At 39.3% G+C, this 13,586-nt stretch overlaps 1 protein-coding gene across 4 annotated transcripts in view; it reads left to right on the top strand.

The window, feature by feature from the left end:
* Positions 1-13,586, top strand: part of LOC114205005 (uncharacterized) — a 24,356-nt gene extending 10,770 nt beyond the window's left edge. For all 4 annotated transcript variants that reach the window (XM_088019448.1, XM_028098214.2, XM_028098213.2 and 1 more), the window contains exons 2-3: positions 411-642; positions 10,616-13,586. In XM_088019448.1, the coding sequence (XP_087875574.1) occupies positions 543-642; positions 10,616-12,627 (2,112 nt within the window). In that variant the 5' untranslated portion in view covers positions 411-542 and the 3' untranslated portion in view covers positions 12,628-13,586. The remainder of the gene's footprint in view (positions 1-410; positions 643-10,615) is intronic.

The raw sequence follows: 13,586 nt of genomic DNA, 5'->3' as shown, positions 1-13,586 counted from the left end.
CTTTGTGGGCATGTGGAATCAGGAAGGGGGATGCATCCACGCAGATCAGCAGAGCGTGCCGGCAAAGAGCAACCTGAATATGCGAGTGCTGGAAGGAGGGAAGGAGGGAAAGAAAATGATGGTGACCAGTCGTGTCGGTTTGGTGTAGGAAAAGCAGCGAATACAGCGTTAACCGCTGAAACAAAATCTTATGCCCTTCCCAGCCTTATCATCCCAGTTACGTCCTTATTTCGGTAGCATTTACCCCCAATTATGTTTGAAGGTCTCTAGCCTTGGAATGGAGAATACATGCCCAAAAGGGTTAATGTCTGATCCTCATCACGAGGGAGGAAGCTTAATAAATTCTGTGAGAAAACCACTTGGAAATTAAATGAGATTTTGTTTTCTCCTCCACTTCTTTTATTATCTAGAGGATGTTTCTGGTGGTCTAGTCTCAGAAATTATATCTCCAGTCTCCACAATGATTCCCTTCCAAGCCCAGTGGTGCCCCGTTGCCTCCAGGTTTCAGACTCCTATGTGGACAAGAAAAGCTTACTAAGGAAATGGTAATTCTGCAGTTGCTCCCCGAGGTGCCAAGTGTCCAGTTACAGCCCATGGAGATCCACTTCAATTATGAATCTCAAGAACACCACCTTCTGTCAGGTGAGAAGCAGTGTATTATATCTTTCTTAGGGGGTACAGGTGGTGGGAGGTTTGTTACTGGTGCTATGTTACTGTCTTCCAGTGCTATTGGTATTCTTCGTTGCCAACCCCTCACTGTGTTAGGCAGTACCATCTCTGCTGCAAGCAGAGTCACCTAGCTTTATTGTGAATTCTGGCAATCAAATTCTCATGGAGTTCCCTCCTCTCCTTAAGGACCCAGTTACCCATTTTTTCTCATTATAATCACCTTATCACCAGTCTGTCAGTATTTGATATTTTCCCTTTAAAATCTTTTCAAGTCGTCTTTTTTCAGGTACTATAGGGGCATAGTTAAAAGTTTTGGAGTCTGACACTGGATTCAAATACTAGTTTTGTCATGTACTAGCTTCAGTAAATTACTTGCGTTTTGTTTTTAACGATTCTGTTACCTCATTTTATAAGTATATGATAACTCGTACCTTGGAGGTTATTTTGAGGATTGTGTCTATTACTCCATAATAAAGGACCCCAAAATTTAGTGAGGTAAAACATCAGACATTTTTATTTTTTATTTTATTTTTTTAAAGATTTTATTTATTTGACAGACACAGCGAGAGGGGGAGAGAGAGAAGCAGGCTTCCTGCTGAGCAGGGAACCCGATGTGGGGCTCGATCCCAGGACCCTGGGATCATGACCTGAGCCGAAGGCAGGCACTTAACGACTGAGCCACCCAGGAGCCCAACATCAGACATTTTTAAACCACGTTATTTTCTTATGGTTCTGTAGGTCCTCAGCTTGGACTGGGTTCTGCTGGCAGTTTTTCTCTTGGTTTTGTCTGAGATCATTCATGCAGTCATCTAGTGGCTCAACTAGGGCCAGGGTGTGAGTATCAGTCATATATGTCTGGCTGTTGGTGCTGGTTATGGCTTGGGTCATCCATCTGCAGCAGTCCAGCCCAGACTTTTTCACAGGACAGCCAGTTTCCCATACAGAGAGAGGGCAAGCCTTGGGAAGCATAAGCACTTTTCTAACCTATGTTTGTGTTATATTGACCAAAACAAATCAACATGACCAGTTCCAGAGTCATTGTGGAAGAGAACTACACAAGGATATAGGTATTTGGAGATAGGATTCATTGGGGTCCATTACTACTATAACAAACACTACGAGCACTAATGATATTCCAGTATATAAAACTCTACACACAGAATAGACTGTTAGTAAGTTCTTTATAAATGGTAGCCACTGTTATTTTTAGTAAGATAATTTATTTTTTTTTATTTTTTTAAGATTTTATTTATTTATTTGACAGAGAGAGACAGCGAGAGAGGGAACACAAGCAGGGGGAGTGGGAGAGAGAGAAGCAGGCTTCCTGCTGAACAGGGAGCCCGATGTGGGGCTGGATCCCAGGACCCTGGGATCATGACCTTAGCTGAAGGCAGACGCTTAACGACTGAGCCACCCAGGTGCCCCTAGTAAGATAATTTTAATCCCACCCTTGTTCAGGTGTTCCGCAGGGTCTCATTTCCACATCATATTTTGCTGTTTTCTGATTTTGGTCCTCCCATTTGCTGCTATTTTGCCTGTGAAATTCACCTTCTATTGTCATTTTCTTTTACTCTAGATCTTCTGCCTCTTTATAGCTTTGAAGTGTCTTTATTTTATTTTGTTTCTCTCTTCTGTATTTAGAGCTTGTCTTTGCTTAAGAATCTATTCTAAGGCATCTAGCTCTCATTTTTCCTGAGAATTACGTAGAATTGGGTCTCCTTTTTGCAGTTTTATATAAATTAATATACATATTGCATGTGTTTGTGTCTTTTAGAGTGTGTGTAAAAGAACATTTTGTTACTATAGAGTAATCTAATTATACTAAAGTACATTTATAAAATACAGAAAGACACAAAATGGGAATTTAAATAACCTACAACTCCACCATCTAGAGATAGTCACTAACATTAATGTATCCTTCAAATAATTTAATCAACTGTTCAACACTTGTTGATACATGTTTATTAGTTAATCAGATTATAGCTTATTAATTATTGCTGACCATATAGGATGGTTAGTTATTGAGGGGTTGCTCTGTGCTGGGCACTGTTCTAAGTGCTGGGCATATAGCAGTGAACTGAACAGATAAGCCTTTGCCCTTAAGGAGCTTACATTCTGGTGGGGGAAACAGGAAATAAGTGAATATATAGTAGAGTATCAGATAGCGATAATCATTACGAAGGAAATAAACCAGGATGTATCAGTCAGGATTCTAGCAGGAAACAGATGGTTCATTCAAATTGGATAATTCAAGGTTTCATGAAGAAGATGGGCAGGATTACAGAAATTAATAAGGGATAGAGTACAGCTTTGGGACAAAAAAATGATAAGCAGTTATTACCTTTAGGCCTAATGTTACAAAGGGAGAGACTGATTACTAGATCCTGGAGAGTATAGCTGTAGGGTAGAGCTGCCCAGTTGGAGCCATGGCCTTTGCTAAAAGAAACACAATTACTTCCAACTCCTGGCCCAGCAAGAAAGGAGTCGGGATGTAGAGTGAAGAACTCATCCCGGTTTCCCTGGGATTTAGCACTGAAAGTCCCATATCCCAAGAACCCCGTCTGTTTTGGACAAACCAGGATAGTTGGTCACTCTACAGTTCTCCTCCTTCTTTGGGCCAAATCTAATTGCAAGCCAGAGGACACAGAGTCCCAAGTGCTGCAGTCCAAAAACTAGTATCAACCTCTTGGAGCACAGAGCAACATGAACAGTAGATCTAGAAGGGCAAAAGGAGAATATCCCATTACAGTCCACCCCTTTTAACCTATAATATTTACTTTTGTCCTTTGTTTTGTTTATCATGTTCCCAACACATATCTTTTTCTTAAGCTCTTAAGCTACCATATCCTTGCAGGTTGACTTGTAATTAAATTCTATTTCACCTGAAACATGAAACTTCACTGCCACTGGTGCTCTTCATATAACGTAGTGAGGTAAAGAGGGGAAAGGCATAATTAACTTAAAATCACTGCTACAGTTCTTGCTATTCACACACTATCTACTTCCATCATCCATTCCATATTGCCTCTACCCTCTGCCAGAATCTCAGTGGCAGAGTTCTTTACTTAGTTTAGTAATGTAAACCTTTTTTCCTGGATGATCTGAGTCCTTGATGATCTTGTCTCTTCCATGTTATTTCAGCATACCATTGACTGGGCCTTTAGACATGAGAGAACTAGGAAGCACCCGCATTGAATCGTCTGAGTTCTACACCTACTGTTCTTTGCCTTTATTATGTAGCAGTGGCCAATTCCCCAGTAGCAGTTGGTATCAGTCATCCTAGCCAGTAGAGCAACCCTTTCTCTGCCTGTTGGTGCAGCAGCTTGAGGAACCCAAAATGGCCAGGAGACAGTCTCAGCTTCAGATTTAACAAAATCATGACTTTGTTCCATGGTAGAAGTATTTCTTCTTTGAGAACCAGAACCCCAAACCCACTAAGCCCAAGATTATGGGGATAGGAATTAAAAATAATATAGGGGCACCTGGGTGGCTCAGTTGGTTAAGCATCCAACTCTTTTTTTTTTTTAAAGATTTTTATTTATTTATTTGAGAGAGAGAGAGCACATAAGAGGGGGGAGGGTCAGAGGGAGAAGCAGACTCCCTGCTGAGCAGGGAGCCTGATGCGGGACTCGATCCTGGGAGTCCAGGATCATGACCTGAGCTGAAGGCAGTCGCTCAACCAACTGAGCCACCCAGGCCCACCCTAAGCATCCAACTCTTGATTTCAGCTCAGGTTATGATCTCAGGGTCAGGGGGTCGAGCCCCGGGTCAGACTCCCTGCTCAGTGGGGAGTCTGCTTGAGATTCTTTCCCTCTCCCCTGCCCCCACCCACATGTGCACACACGCTCATGTGCTCTCACTCTCTCAAATAAATAAATCTTTAAGAATATAATATAACATAATCCATAATATAAATGGACTATTAGTTATATAGTAAAAAGAGACATTATTACTACTCCTCTCCCCTTGACTCGTATACCCATGTATTCTGGCCATAGAGAAGACAACACTGTTTATTGTCCTCTGGTTTAAGGCATATATTGCATCCTGTAGGACAGCACCCCAAACTTAGGGTGTTGTTGCCTGGCTGGTACTGTAACTGGGCCTTCAGTAAATCATTCCACTATTATTGAAATCCACTTAGGGCGCCTGGGTGGCTCAGTTGGTTAAGCGACTGCTTTCGGCTCAGGTCATGATCCTGGAGTCCCAGGATTGAGTCCCGCATCGGGCTTCCTGCTCGGCAGGGAGTCTGCTTCTCCCTCTGACCCTCTTCCCTCTCATGGTTTCTATCTCTCATTCTCTCTCTCTCAAATAAATAAATAAAATGTTTAAAAAAAAAATGAAATCCACTTACTTCTGGATGATAGGACATGTGATAAGACCTGTGAATTACATGTGTGTGAGCTTATTGCTGTACTTCCTTCCCTGTAAAACTACTCCTTTGGAGGCATTATTGTATAGAATTACCATCGTAATAAATACAGCATTCTCTTAGGTTAATGCACATTTGTATTTGGACTATATATTTAGTCCTTTGAAAACAGATTGTTGCCCTCTTCATGATAGAAGGGGCCAGGTATAATGAATCTGCCCCCTAGTTGTGGGCTAGTTCCTCTCCAGAAAACAGTACCAAATGAGGGGCTCAGTGTTGGTCCCAGCAATTGGCTGCATGCGTACATAGCTGTGATGATAGGCATATCAGCCTTGATAAGCAGATACCTATATTGTTGACCCCACACATAGCCTCCATTCCTGTTGCCATGACCACTTTATACATGAGTCCATTGGGCAAGCATTAGTAAAAAGGCTGATTGACATTCATAACATGGATCACCATGTCCATCTGATTGAGAGGCTTCTTTACAGTGGATTCCGTTTGGTTAGTATTCACATAGGACACAAATATATTCATTCTTTGCCCATCCTAGGAGGTCGATCATAATTTTCTTCTAGAGTCCTTATTTCTAGTCTTCCAAGTTTGTTCTTTGAGGTACCTAACTAATCAGATAACCCATTAGTCATTATCCATGAATCAGTATAGATGTGTATCTTAGGCTCTGTTGCCTTCCATGAAAGTGGACAGCCAGGTGTATATCTGAAATTCTGCCTACTGGGAAGATTTGCCTTTACCAGTATGTTTCAGGTCACCTCAGAGTCAGGGTATAAGTAAAAGATTCATTTTCTGCTAGTGTCCACACACTGAGCAGACCCATCTATAAATCAGTTCTGTACTTTTTACTCCTCTGTTAACTGGTAAAAGGGCATTCCCATTAGTCCATGAATATCAGCTTATGGGGAAGGGATTAGTGGAGCAATAGGAAAAGGTATTATGGCAACCCACATCACTAGCACATGGAATTTATTTGTTTTCCACACTTGCTTTTATAATGGAATGCTGGTTTGTATGTCCAGTTTTATGATTTGATGGATCAAATAGCTAGTTCACAATGGTTAGCTTATAATAGTCATTTGGTGCTCTGTGGTCAAGCATTAAGTCTCTGTTAGTGCCCAAGAGCAAGCCAGTGTCTGTTTTTCACTTAGAAAATTGTTGGCAGAAGAGAGTATGGCCTTACTCCACTGACGTTCTCTTCTGGAGGCTTGCCAGAGGCTTAATACAGTATCCCTGACTCCTGCAGACACTTCTAACCATTGGTTATCCTGGTTAATAAAGTCATGTGACAGGACAGCTTGCATTGCAACCTGGACCTGTGCAAAGCCTTTTTTAAATTTTGAGTCTCACTCAAAGATAACAGTCTTACAAGTTATTAATATTGGTCATTTCAGCACATTCGACTGTGGTATCTGTTGTCTCAAAAATTCAGGGCTTACCAAGTATTGTGCCTTTCTGAGGTAGTAACAGTTGGTTAGAGATATAAGGGAAGTGAGACAACAAACCATATGACTATCTGAGAGAAGAGTGTTTCAGGCAGAGGGAATAGCAAATGCCAGAGGCCCTTTAATGTAGCAGGAGCAGAGTCAGTCAGGGGTAGACAGGAAATAGGGCTGGTGGTGGAATGAAATGAGAGCAGAGAGAGAAGGGACCAGATGGAACCTTCTAAGCCATAGTTAGGACACGGAATTTATTCCCAGTGTAATAGGAAACCACTGGAGCATTTTATGCATGATAATAACATATAAAGATAGCTCGGGGGATGCCTGGGTGGCTCAGTCGGGTTAAGCGTCTGCCTTTGGCTCAGGTCATGATTCCAGGGTCCTGGGATTGAGTCCTGCATCGGGCTCCTTGCTCAGCAGGGAGCCTGCTTCTCCCTCTGCCTGCCACTCCCCTGCTTGTGTGTGCTCATGCTCTATCCCTTTCTCTCTCTGTCTCTGACAAATGAGTAAATAAAATATTTTTTAAAAAAAGATCACTCTGTTTTAATGGAGAATAGGAGAAAGGTAAGTTAGCAAGAAGAAAACAAATGTTTTAAGAAGAGAGTAATCAACTATGTCAGATAAATACAGAATAAGATTGAGAATTGACTACTGGATTTGTCAAGGTAGAGCTTATTAGGGATTCTGATAAGTGCAGTTTTGGTGGAGTTAAGGAAATAAAAGCCTGGTTGCAGTGGGTTAAAAAGAGAATAGACTTAATATTGGTTAGCCTATAGGGCAATGTGAACTCATACACTCAACAGTAAGACCCAACAGTTCTGGTCCTAAGTTTATGTAACCTGGAGAAACACTTGCATATGTGCATAAAGATAAATGTACTAGCAGATTGATATCAGCATTATTTGAAATAAAATGTTATTGTCCGTTGAAAGAGAATGGGTAAATAAATTGTGTTATATGTCACACTATAGTGGTGAACATGAATAGACTGCAGTTACACACATGAATATAGATGAATCTTCCAAACACAATGTTGAGCAAAAAAAAAGCAGATCATAGAATATATGTGATATAATTCCATAAATGTATATAGTTCAAAAACATGCTCTATTTGCCTGCTAGGGCTGCCATAACAAAGTATCACAGATTGGGTGGCTTAAACAACACAAATTTATATTCTCAGTTCTGTGTATTGACTTTTGTCATCTGTGCTTTGCTTTCTTCTAGAAATTTTAGAGTTTTAGTTTTTATGGTTAGGTTTATATTACATTTCTAGTTAATTTTTGTGTATAGCATAAGGAAAGAGGCTTAATTTGTGTTATTGTTATATCCAGTTCTAACACTTTGTTGAAAAAAGACTGTCCTTTCACCATTGATTGTCTTGGCAACTTTGCTGATGGTCAGTTTTATGTATATGTTTGATCTATTTATGTACTCAGTCATATTTCATTAATATATAGCCTGTCCTTATGCAATCCCACACTACCTTGATTACTGTAGCCTTATAATAAAGCTTAAAATCTGGTAGTGTAACTTCTCCCAATTTTGTTCTTCTTTTTCAAAATTGTTTAGACTCTTCTGTGCCTTTCTACATAAAGTTTAGAATCAATTTGTCAATCTCTATGAAAAGGCCTGCTGAGGTTTTGATTGGGGTTGCATTGAACCTATAGAGAAGTTTAGGAAGAATTCCATCATCTTAACAATATTAAATCATCTTCTCCACAAGTGATGGCATATATTTCTGTTTATTAGTTCTTCTTTAACTTCTTTTAGCAGTGTTTTGTAGTTTTTGTTAATAAACATATTACACATATTTTGTTGAATTTATTTTTAAATATTTCATATTTGGTGTAATTAAAAAATATTTTTAATTTTAGGCTCTAGGGACGCCTCAGTGGCTCAGTGGTTAAGCTGCTGCCTTCGGCTCAGGTCATGATCCCAGGGTCCTGGAATCGAGTCCTGTGTTGGGCTCCTTGCTCAGCAGGGAGCCTGCTTCTCCCCCTGCTTGTGCTCTTTCTCTGTCTTTCTCTGACAAAAAAGAAAATCAGGCTCTAATTTTTCATGGCTAGTATACTGAAATACAGTTGGGTTTTGTATATTCTAATAAACTCATGTACAAGGTCTAATAACTTTTTTGAGATACTTTAGAATTTTCTATATACATGATTGTGTAGTCTATAAGTGAAGACAGTTTGACTTTTTTCTTATTTGTATCTCTCATTTATTTTTCATGTCTTGTTGCATTGGCTAGTAATACTGAATAGAGTTTGTATAGTGTTGAATAGAAGTAGTAAGAGAGAGCATCCTTGTTTCACTCCCTTGTTCCTAGGAGAAAAGCATTCAATGTTTAACCATTAAGTATGATGTTAGCTTTTGCTTTTTATAGGAGTAGTTAATTTACATATAACAGGGACGCCTGAGTGGCTCAGTAGGTTTAAGTGTCTGCCTTCAGCTCAGGTCATGATCCCAAGTCCTGCATTGGGCTCCTTATTCAGCAAGGAGTCTGCTTCTCCCTCTGCCTGCCGTTCCCCTTGCTTGTGTGCTCTCTCTCTTTCTCTGACAAATAAATAAAATCTCTAAAAAAAAATGTCATATAACATAGTTGATATTTGGATTTAAATGTACTGTCTTTGTATTTCTTTTTATTAATCCCATCTTTTGTTTCTTTTCTTTCTCCTTTAATCCCTAATTTTACATTATCAGTTTCTTTTGTTTTTCTATTTTTTTCTCTATTAGCTTATTTTTTATACACCCTTTTATTATTTAATCATTACCTCGTAGCCTTTTTCAGATGTGATTCTGTGAGAAATTAAGCCCCAATGTTCTAAGGTATTACTTATAATTAATGTATTAATTTTTCTCCTGTACATCTGTTGTAGCATTAGCTGTGTACCATCTTTGGGGAGAATTAAGAAAATGGTCATTCAGATCATTTTGTTTTATTCCCTTGTGGAACCCTGGTTGAAAAAGGCTGCCTAAGAAATTACAGCATATATGTTTGATTCATTACAGTTTATCTTAATTTGTTATCTCTAGGACAATTCAAAGATCTTACAATGTTTTGGTTCTATTTACCTCCATCCTCTTGTGCTATCTTTGCCATGTACTTTAATTCTCTCTCTATTGTAAACCCCATAAGACACTGATACTGCGTAAGTCAGTCAGTACACATGTAGATTTACCCATGTACTTTACTTTTTCCAGTGCCTTTGCCTCTGGCAAAGGGAAGAAGCCTCCAGCTGGAGGCATGAGATTTTTTTTCCTTTTGCCTTTGAAATTAATGTGTCATGTTTTCAGCTCTCTAGACCATTTGCAGTCTGACCATAGTATGCCTTTTATAGTAAATACCATTTAACAGTGAGCTGATAGTCAAGAATTTCAGCGGAGCCCCCATATTCCCTACTATCACAGGCATCTGGTATTATTAAGCATTGGAATGGCCTCCTCAAAACTCAACTCAGAAGAGATTTCTGATCCCACCTCCCTAACCTTTTCCTGGTTCATACACTTTGCTAAGGAAGTCTGGTTACTGAATATGGCTCTTCCTAAAATGGGATCATATTTTCTTAACCACTTCCTTGTAATAATCAGGACAAAAGAGTTGGGGGATTATATAGACCTATTTTTGAAAATTCAGGTTTCTGTCCTTACCATTCCTGGACATTGATACTTGTTTCTTTCTTTCCCCTAAAGTAGCCTCTGATCAGCCTGGTTGGTGGTCCTCCCAGTGACAGCCAGGCTCCCACTGCTTCCTCCTTCTCCCCCGTCCCTGAAGTACTCTTTCATATTGCTTACCTTACTTACGTTAATAAGTTGCTTGTGGATCGGCTTTAATTTAGTCTCACTTTCATAATTACTATGAGTAGGTTTCAGTATTCCCAGATCTCCTGTGACAAACATATACAGAACATACCTGATAAACTGCTTCAATAAATGATTATTATGATCCATTACTTATTGATTCTTCCTAATTGCTCTTTCAGAGGATAATTTTCAGTGTTTTGGAGCATTCTGATATTGTGACAGCATTTTATAAGTAAATACTGATCTCTTTCACCTCCAGCTTTCTTATGGTATGGAGAATACATTCCATTTGGATTTTTTATTATTCTAGATCGTGAGACTAAGACCAAGATTGGAGAGGTGACTTCAGAGGAGGAAATTACAACAAAAATTGAACCATTGCCTGAAGAGTCTGGCAACCCCAGAGATGATGTTCTCCAGGATTCTGAATGCAGAGGATTCTATGAATTGGGGGATAAATTAAATGAAAAGAATCAAAATCTCCTTAAAAGAAAACAGAATAACTGTGATGAATGTGGGCAAAGCTTTGCTTGGAGTACAGGCCTTATTAGGCACCGAAGAACCCATTGGGAGAAACCCTATGAATGTGATAAGTGTGGAAAGGCCTTTAGTGTGAGCTCAGCTCTGGTTCTGCATCAGAGAATTCATACAGGGGAGAAACCCTATCCTTGTACTTGGTGCATTAAAAGTTTCAGTCGGAGCTCAGACCTTATTAAACATCAAAGAGTCCACACTGGTGAAAAACCTTATAAATGTGATGAATGTGGGAAAGCCTTCAGTCAGAGTTCTGATCTCATTATCCATCAGAGAATCCATACAGGAGAAAAACCCTATCAATGCAGTCATTGTAGTAAAAGCTTTAGCCAGCGCTCAGACCTGGTTAAGCATCAGAGAATCCATACTGGAGAGAAGCCTTATACATGTAACCAGTGTAACAAGCATTTTAGTCAGAGTTCTGATGTTATAAAACATCAAAGAATCCACACTGGGGAGAAACCATATAAGTGTGATGTGTGTGGAAAAGCCTTCAGCCAGAGCTCAGATCTCATTCTGCATCAGAGAATTCACACTGGGGAGAAACCATATCCATGTAATCAGTGTAGCAAAAGTTTCAGTCAGAACTCAGACCTTATTAAACATCGAAGGATCCACACTGGAGAGAAACCCTATAAATGTAATGAATGTGGTAAAGCTTTTAATCAGAGCTCAGTCCTTATTCTGCATCAGAGAATTCACACTGGAGAGAAACCCTATCCATGTAATCAGTGTAGCAAAACCTTCAGTAGACTTTCAGATCTCATGAATCATCAAAGAATTCACACTGGAGAGAAACCTTACCCATGTAGCCAGTGCAGTAAAATGTTTAGTCGAAGATCAGACCTTGTTAAACATAATAGAATTCATACAGGTGAGAAGCCCTATGAATGTGATGAGTGTGGGAAAACCTTTAGTCAGAGCTCAAATCTTATTCTCCATCAGAGAATCCACACTGGAGAGAAACCCTATCCATGTAGTGATTGTACTAAAAGTTTTAGTCGTCGTTCAGACCTCGTTAAACATCAAAGAATACACACTGGAGAGAAGCCGTATGCATGTAACCAGTGCAATAAAAGTTTCAGTCAAAGCTCAGACCTCACTAAACATCAGAGAGTGCACTCTGGGGAAAAACCCTATCATTGTGATCATTGTGAGAAAGCTTTCAGTCAGAGTTCTGACCTTATTCTTCATCAGAGAATTCACACTGGAGAAAAACCATACCCATGTACACAGTGCAGCAAAAGTTTCAGCCAGAACTCAGACCTTATCAAACACCAGAGAATCCACACTGGGGAAAAACCATATAAATGTCCTGAGTGTGGAAAGGCTTTCAGTCAGTGCTCAGCTCTTATCCTACATCAGAGGATCCACACTGGGGAAAAACCATATTCATGTGATCGGTGTGGCAAAAGCTTTAGTCGGCGCTCAGATCTCATTAACCATCAAAGAATCCACACTGGTGAAAAGCCATATAAATGTGATGCATGTGGGAAAGCCTTCAGCATATGCACTGAACTTACTGAACACCAGAGAATCCACACTGTGGAGAGACCCCACACGTGTGTTCAGTGCAGCAGAAGTTTTAGCCAGCTCTCTGATCTTATTAATCATGAGACAGTCCATTCTGGAGAAGACAGGCTAAGTGTGATGAATGTGGGAACACCTTTAGAGTATACACCAACTTTATTTCGTACCAGGGACACTATACCAGAAAAAAGTCTTAGGAATGCTATTGATGATTATGAAAAAGGTTTTAATCAGTGCTCAACTCTTGTGCTACATTAAAAAAACCACACACACACACTGGACAGAAAACATTAAGTTCTACAAAGAAAGTTCAACTGAGAGTTCAGACATTACTAAACTTAAGAAAAATTCTGAAGAGGAGTCCTGTGACATTGGGAAAACTTTCAATATGAATAAAAGTATTAACCGAATGTCAGCAACAATGGAAAGAAATTTCTGTCTGCTATAAGGGAAAACAAGCCCCTGGTCTTTTATTCAAATATAATCCACAAGGGGAGAGTTTTATCATTTTAAGAAATCAAAAATAATATTACAGAACCTTAGCAGGTATTGTAAAGATGTGATGGAGTGTGGAATCAGCTCAGAAGAAAATGTGTTAAGTGTTATTATCTCAAACCTTTAGTGAGCCCTAATTATCTATTGCGTATCAGAAGTTACTTTAGAGATTGTAGGGAAAGCTTAAATCCCATATCTTAATTGGCATTCACTCATAATTGGCATGCCACTGACCTCCTGACAATGGAAGAGTCCTACCTGATGCTCACATTAGTTACCTGTCATTAAATTCCCTGTGTGTGAACATGCTATGCTATTCTGGTATTAATACTTATTAACTACATAACTCCAGTGCCCAGTTTTCTCAGAAAAAAAATTTTTTTCTTTGGCCTAGTTTTGGTTTTCCTAATGAGCACGAGTTTTCAGGTTCTTGCAATAGTCACAGCAAATATGGACTTAATGCTTTTGGTAATGCAGCCCATAGACTAGTGGTTTGAAATCACTTCTTCAATATTACCATTTAATCACAGTTCCTAAATATGTGAAACAATTTTTTTTTAAAAATTCCATATGTCAGAGTGTGAAGATTTCTCTAGAACTGTTTATCTTGTCATCTATAGATTGAACAAAAATGAGAGCCAAAGTAATGCCCACATGACTAATTTGTATACCATATTCTGTCTAAAAATAAAAAACATTGAATTTTTCAAGTGGCAACATCA

The sequence above is a fragment of the Eumetopias jubatus genome, unplaced genomic scaffold (genome assembly GCF_037043125.1).
Source record: "Eumetopias jubatus isolate StellerSeaLion01/CBP00866 unplaced genomic scaffold, mEumJub1_p1.0 scaffold_16, whole genome shotgun sequence".
Classification (NCBI taxonomy): domain Eukaryota; kingdom Metazoa; phylum Chordata; class Mammalia; order Carnivora; family Otariidae; genus Eumetopias; species Eumetopias jubatus.
This window is presented reverse-complemented; position numbering and strand designations above follow the sequence as displayed.